Below are 7,500 nucleotides of genomic sequence, written 5' to 3' on the forward strand. Positions count from 1 at the left end.
ATTCTGAATTCTCTTTTTTTTTTTCTGCGCGTGCCGTCGCCGCTGACGTTCCCGTTCTGTTGCTAAATCTGCTTGCCGCAGTCCTAAATTAACGATAATACTAAATTCAAAGCAAACTACGAATTAACGATAATCGTTATTTTAAAAAATTACGCAATTCTTATTTCCAGACTTCTTTAATTTTGTGGATGCATAAAAATGCAAGTAAATAATGAAAAGGAGATAATGAAAAAAAGTGATTAATTTTGTCCTGAATGTGTCACTAGTTGTCAGCCCGGGGGTTCTCTCCTTCTTGCTTTTCCTTGGGAAGAAGGCTGCTGCAAATCACTTAGAAACGTAGTTGAATGGAGGTAATTGCGGAAAAGTCATCATCACCCGACATCACACCTTAGCCATTTATAGAGAAATACCTCGTTTAATTTACAGTAGTTTGTACTTTTTTTAATAGACTGCGAGCACTCGTCCGTCTTCCCTTAGATCCAATGAGAACATTATGCAAATTTTGGCTTAAACCAGATTGGGTCCAGGCTACCAGATAGCCTTACAAGACACTCGCATCCGCGCAGCACAGTAGAGGCTTGGGGAGCGATCGATTCGCGAACAAAATGCCATTTTTACAATGACTGCAAAAAATTCTCGCGCGCTCATTGGCTAATTTTTATTGTCAACAAGCGGACAGACACACAAATTTATATTTTATGCGATAATGACGCGATATTGCTCGCGTCAGATAGAAGTTTCTCGCATTTTTGTCTCGCTTTATTCTCGTGTTTTGACTTAATTTTGACTCCTCTGCCTTTTTGTTATTGAAAAAAACAACTTGATGTCAGTTTTTCATGCGTCTGTCCTGTTATTGATCATGAATTTCGTCATAACATTGTCAAAGTAGTCTGCGGATTCACTCGGCTATCGCCTCGTGGCACAGTTACTTTGACAATGTTATGACGCAATTTATAATCAATAACAGGACAGACGCATGAAAAACTGACATCAATTTGTTAAATATAGGGATTGAGTTTGTTGGTTCTCTAGTTTGTCCTCGGATACCCAGCGTGTTGATTAGCTGCGAGCACATCAATCAATTCCAAATAGAGTGCAAGAAGTTGAAATTACGGCAATAAAGGTGACATTTTTGCATGTATATTATTAATAAGTTATCATATGATTTTTCTCGTGCAATTTGGAAAAATAAACACTTATAATTTTTTTCAGATTACAATTGCACTCGCCCTTCGGCTCGAGCAATTTTGTTCGTCTTACCCGTGCCTATTTATTCCAATTTTCACGCTCGAAATCATGTGCTTACCTATATTGTTATCGTTATACCCATATTGATATCGTTATCCATGTCGTTTGCGTTATCCGTGATTATCATTCCAGGTTATTACCGTATAAGAAAGAGATTACCACGGTTTAATTTATGTTTACATTTTGGGCATTTACAAATCGTGATAACGTCAGGCTCTCAATTTATTTTCTTTGTAGTTGCCAAGCGTTATGAAACTGCTGCGATCAAAGTCTGCCGACAATGTAATCAATATTCAATGCAAATCTTCTTCGACAGATTTACGCAAACAACAGTATATCCTTCCACTCGGCTAGCTGAAGATCTTTTTCATCTCCATAGTTGTTTTGGTTTTGTAAGCACAGTTTCTAGGTTATCGCTAGTTTTTCATTAAAAAAAATATACGACTAAATAACAGCGACAACCGAACAATTAAATTAAACAAACAAACAAACAAACAAAGAACGAAATTGAAAATAAGCCACATTTGTTTCTCTCTCCACCGACACAACGCACAGTGAGATAGAGGACCAATCTTTTGGCTGAATTTAGACCTATAAATAATTTATTTAAAGCAGCCTTGTCTGTAGTAATTCTTAAGCGACCTTGGAATAACCAAAAATGATTCAGCTCTATCACAAAAAGCCTTTAATATTTGAATACAGTTAATACTTTTTGTAATGCAAAGTTAGCTATGGAAATATATAAATACCATCACCCGCAGTCTTAAAAGCCTCCAGGCTACAAACACAGCACTTATGACATGACGAAAATAGGCTGTCTTTCATAAGGCCATTCCGCAGTACAGAATATACTTAAAAAGTCATCAAAACTCATTATTTGTGGCTTTGGCGTTTCTGCTTTCTTTTAAGTTAAGATTACCTGATTTTATCACTGTGAGTTGGCGACTCTTTTTTCGCAAAACATTGACATTGTTAAATTGGGAAGAGCGTGTGGTGGTACATACCACAGATCATATATTCCTGAGAAGATATTCGTCGTTAATTTAATGTCATCCTTGCTCCATAACGAGTCCACTTTCTAACACTTTTGTTGTGGGCTGAGTTCTTCAAGATGTCAATAAAAAATAAGTGCAAATCACTAGAATTAAAAATATCGAAAGCGTCATCAACTGAGGTGTGAAATTTAAAAGAAAATTAGGTGAAGGCAAAGAAAGTCACTTGAGGTTATCGCTACAAATAAGGGAGCATTTCAATTCCAATTTACTTTCCTCTTTTCAGCCCATTTCTTTCAACTTAAATTATGTTAGATTTCAAGGAGAAAAATTAAACTATTTCTAAACCAGGCATTAAATATTGATTTGGCAAAGGCGAGAAGAGGATTTCCTCGTCTCTCGCTAAAAAGTCCCTATTGGCCTCGCATGGATGCTCTTGTCGTCCTAGTAGTACTTTTATTCTCAATATGTCTCCTGATCGGTTCTCCTAGAAGATATGCATTAAAGTTAATGGCGAAGGCCATTACTGGAAGAGAAAATGCTAACACACCGAAAACTGCGCATACTCCTCCGACAAATTTCCCAAAACTAGTGACTGGATAATAATCACCATAACCTACTGTACTAACAGTTGTCATACTCCACCAAAACGCATCAGGAATACTATTGAATTGGCTACCATCTGCCCCGAGGTCTGTATAAAACACGGCGCTGGAGGACAAAAGGACGATCATGAACATAAATAATACCATCATCTCCAACTCGCTTATACTTGCGCGTAATGTAAACATAAGAACTTTGAGACCGTGCGAGTAACGTGTAAGTTTCAAAATACGGAAGATTCTTAGAAGGCGTGCAGTGCGAAGAACCGCTAGAGACACCCAGCGGCGATTCCCGCTGATCAGAATTGTAAAAAATGGAATGATGGCTATGAGGTCCACAAAGTTCATAGGCGATAGTAGGAACCTAGAGCGATTTGGTGCCGATGCAAAACGAACTAGGTATTCAAATAAGAACCACGAATAGCAAATAATTTCAAGAACCATAAATATCTCCAGGGTATTATCTGAACAATCTTCGTTGTCAAACTTTTTCGAGTCGCAATCTTCCGTTACGAATTCACTTGCTGCGCTTTCATTGCATCTTAAACTGACTCTCGTTATGGTATTGCAATCCTCAGCAGCTCGTAATCCTTTAAAGTAAGGCAAAGTCTCAACGCAGGATATTGTCACAGACATCAGGATCATAAGAATCGACAGTATCGCGATGGCTCTCGCAAAATGCGAGGTATCGGGGTGTTCAAACAAATTCCACACTTTCCGTTGAAACGAAAGCTGTGGAGATGTGCGCTTTCGTTCTTTGTACAAGCACTTTGCGACGTTTTTCAAAGCTTGTTCGCCAAGTTGAAAAAATTCAACTTCCTCCGTGAAAATGCTGCCTGGAACATCTTCCGGCCAAATAAGCCTTCCTCCAGACTGGTAATAGAATAAAATTGATTCAAAAACTACTCGATGCCTGTTAAAGAAATATTCCTGCGCTGCCGGGTTGAAGTATTTTTGCCTTCTGGTGGGACTTCCAAGAAGTGTATCGGGGAAACGGCTCAGCGTCTTTGCTTTCGTTTCGAAGGTCATCCCGCTTACATTTATAACAACACGATCTTCCATTTTATGTTGTGAGGTCCATGTCATCTGCCTTAATGAGGAAATTCTCTAAGTCCGGCAAAGTTAAGTTATGGTAATGATTTCAGTTGTGTGACTTAAAATTAAGTTAAAGCCGATTCGTATGTCAGTACCATCATGTCAATTATTTGGCGTGTTTGACTGTAAAACTCAAAATGGTGGTTACTAAATTAAATTTAGCTCCAACAGTCACAGTTGCAATTTGATTTCAGCTGCTGCACTGTTTTGAAAATAAGGATTGAGAAAAGGAATATTGATGAGTAATACGTAATTTGATGAAATATGAATAAGGCAATCTTCACAGTGCCAAAAAGCAGGTATCTTCAGTTTCAGCAAACGTAAAACCAAAACTTGGCGTTTGTGAGTAGACTCATCGCAGATAAACTTCAAAAATAAAATAAATAGAGGAAAGGGCGACGATTCCAATTAATTTTCCAACGAAGAGTGTAACTGTTTTTACTACTAATCATTCAAAATTGAGAAGGATTGATTTAGTATTGTTTCGCGGGAAATAGCCGCTATGTATTTCTACCGAAAACATTGTGTTTCACAGTACGAACGCTGTTAATTGTAGACCTAAGTAGAGTCCTTACTGCGACAATATCAGAATTTATTAAGAATTAAACTGAATGGCCTTGCCAGGCCTGCTAAATAGTTATGCCAAGTGTAATGCCAAAGTTGGCAGTAAAGAGTTATTTGCGGCCCGAAAGTTCACAGAAGAATGTATAGATCGTTTTCACTGTCACGCAATAAAAAAAATAAATCAAAAACTATCCGGTGCAAAACGCTAAGAAATTGTTATCTTATAGAAGATAAAGAAATAAGACACTTGTCCAAGTTTTAGGCCTCTGCGTTTCCCCAAACTTCAGATATTCGTCGAAATGTTTCGCAGAAATTTACAGAGCCCAGTATGAAAACGCCATATTGGTGTACCTCAATGGTACACCAATATGGCGGCCGGAAAATAGTGTAAACATCTGGAACTGACTTTGGCTATCTAGGCGACTGATTATCACTACTGAAAAAACAAGCATTTACATAAGCACTTTTCCTAATGCTCTAACTTCTAAAAGGGCTCAAAATCATGAGATAAGTATATATTTTTCAACAAACTTGATCGTAGCTTTGTGTCACGCACCTACATAATCCGGAAATTCAAAATGCTCTGGTTTCCAAACGAAGCACGCTATTGAGCTGTGAAATTGTCAACAGATATAGATATGCCGCCTCTTATGCCTGATGAGGATAAAAACTTTGGTGGATCTTTAGTTTTAGATTTTGGAAGGTGATGACGTCACGTGAAAACGATCTATTATTCGCTCAGGTATGACGCATTTAGCATATAAAATCCTTCAAACATGTCCGCATTGTAGTCAAAATATTGCTCAGAAATTGCCATTACCCAACCAAAGAATGTGAAAAAAATGAAACCAAACAGTTTGAATTTCTGCGTCATATGTTAACCTGATCAGAATACCTTATTAGTACTGATGATTATCTGATCGCCTACATCGAAAAAAAGCGATTTCTACAACGCTGACCTCGTTGGTTTGCTCATCTTCGAATGGTGCACATCCTAGTTTGATCGAAAATATCTAAATGTCTCTTCTTTTAAACTGAACCGCGGGCCATCTTTCGTGAGCTATCAATTATCCTTTGTCGTGAAAATTATTTTACCCTTTATGTATTCTTATACATAAAGTTCTCGGGAAAAAAAGACAATTTGAAGGCACAGTTAGTTATGGAGATGATAGGGTCTAGAATTGATTTAAATACGCGACTACATGTATTGGCGTTTCCCTTAGAGGTTGAGGTAACTTTGGACATTCATGTCTATGAGACCATGTGTCATTTTACACAACATCACAACACGATTAATCCTCATTCTTTTTTCAAGAGATTCGATACCAAGGCTGTTCACCGTGGTGCTCACACCGGAGGTGTAGCGGTAGTGTTTGTACTTATAGAAACGTGTAGCAACTCTTTGTACACCCTCAAGTCTAAGTGTATTATATTTATAATGTGAATCCGAAACTGAAGATACACATTATGTATGTTGTAGCTTCGGTCGGGCCAAAATCTTGAAACGAGCCAGCTCTAGCCTCTCAAACAAACGAAACAAAAAATTCCGTCTTACAAACCCTAGAGTCTTGGTGGCACTCTTGACTACTTATTCAATTTTCACCTTCCAGTACAGTTTACTATTTAACCGAACGCCTTGAGATAAAGGGGGGATGTCAAGTCCTCTAATCTCTGACTTCAAAAACTCAAATTCGTCGATGTCAAATTCCTTTCCAGTGTAATAAGTCTTGCCATTCTTCAAGCTTGCACAAGCCATTCTGAAGTAACTGAGCATCAGAGTTCGCATTCCGACCAAGGAAACTAATGCACAGTTGACCGAGGCTCAGCCTGTCACCAGGCTCAAATGTTTTGACTGTTGAACGAGAATTTGGCAGCGGAGCTTCTAGCGGGCGAGAAGAATAGGCCCCATTCTCCGCAGCCATCCTGTAAACAGAGTGAGCCTGCTGGCAGTCTGGGCATGCCAAATGAGGATCCATCGCATCAGTACAACCTTATGCCTTTTTTGAGTGGAGTTAAAAATGAGGACAACCATAGAAACTGATCGAGTCTCTAATACCAGAATGGTTGAGTTTTCTGAGAAGATGTTGATGTGAGACCTTCCAGAAAGGACACAGACGCTGTTACATTGTAGGAGAAGCTATGTCATGATTGAACCGTAGCCGACAGTTGCGTGTCCGTAGACCGTTTCGCTATGTAGCCATGTTGGGAGTCAACCAATATACCATAGTTCGTAAGAGGAGGTATATTACTCACCTTTGCTTTGTCCTGTGCACCATTTACTGTTTTGCCATTGGTTGTTAGGTCGCCAACACCAGGACCTCCTCACCATTGTTATTTCATTTACCCTTTCGCTCTTCTTGGGGTTGGAGAACTTTCCCAGGGGCATAGATTTGTAGTCGAGACCATAAGATTTCAACAGTCCGAGCGTCTTGAGGCAATGAGTCCTTTTCGTATTGTGTGAAGAAACGGACTGAATGTGATGCTCTTTCTAACTCCATTTTATGTCCATTCGGAACGAAGTTCAAGTACATGAAATTATATATATTCCAAAAATTATGCACGAATGTTGGCCATCATTGGCGTGCTAAAGAGCAACATTTCGCGTGGTACTATCGGTCGCAAAAATAGCATTGGATTCACAAAACGATTCTTGGTGAATGTGTAAGTAATTTATTGAGATCAGGAGCTCATGGGCTCCTGTTGAGATACAATTCGATCCGTGTTCAGAAATTCAAAGAACATGCAATGCTCGACATCTCTTCAGTTAACCGCTCCTTCCTTCCCTTAGTCACAGTGCATGATATGGCACACACTTTCTCTCTTAACGCAAAGTCTGCATTTTGCCTGCGTAGCTGGCGAGATTGTTGGCGCAAGAGGCGAATTAACAGGCGGACCCGCCACCCCCCCCCCTCCCACCAATTCTCCGCGCCTTTGCCGCTCGCAATTTGCCAATACTGCCATCTACAGTCTTCCTATAAGGGGTAAGCTTTTATATGAAG

General features: G+C 39.2%; 1 protein-coding gene across 1 annotated transcript; it reads right to left on the reverse strand.

Annotated features, from left to right (window-relative positions):
- Window positions 1-984: 984 nt before the first annotated feature.
- LOC138028971 (potassium voltage-gated channel subfamily A member 3-like) lies at window positions 985-4,061 on the reverse strand. The gene has a single exon (XM_068876620.1). The coding sequence runs from the start codon at window positions 3,926-3,928 to the stop codon at window positions 2,654-2,656; it is 1,275 nt and encodes a 424-aa protein (XP_068732721.1). The 5' UTR covers window positions 3,929-4,061; the 3' UTR covers window positions 985-2,653.
- Between the last annotated feature and the right edge of the window lie 3,439 nt (window positions 4,062-7,500).

The sequence above is a fragment of the Montipora capricornis genome, chromosome 13 (genome assembly GCF_036669925.1).
Source record: "Montipora capricornis isolate CH-2021 chromosome 13, ASM3666992v2, whole genome shotgun sequence".
NCBI lineage: Eukaryota > Metazoa > Cnidaria > Anthozoa > Scleractinia > Acroporidae > Montipora > Montipora capricornis.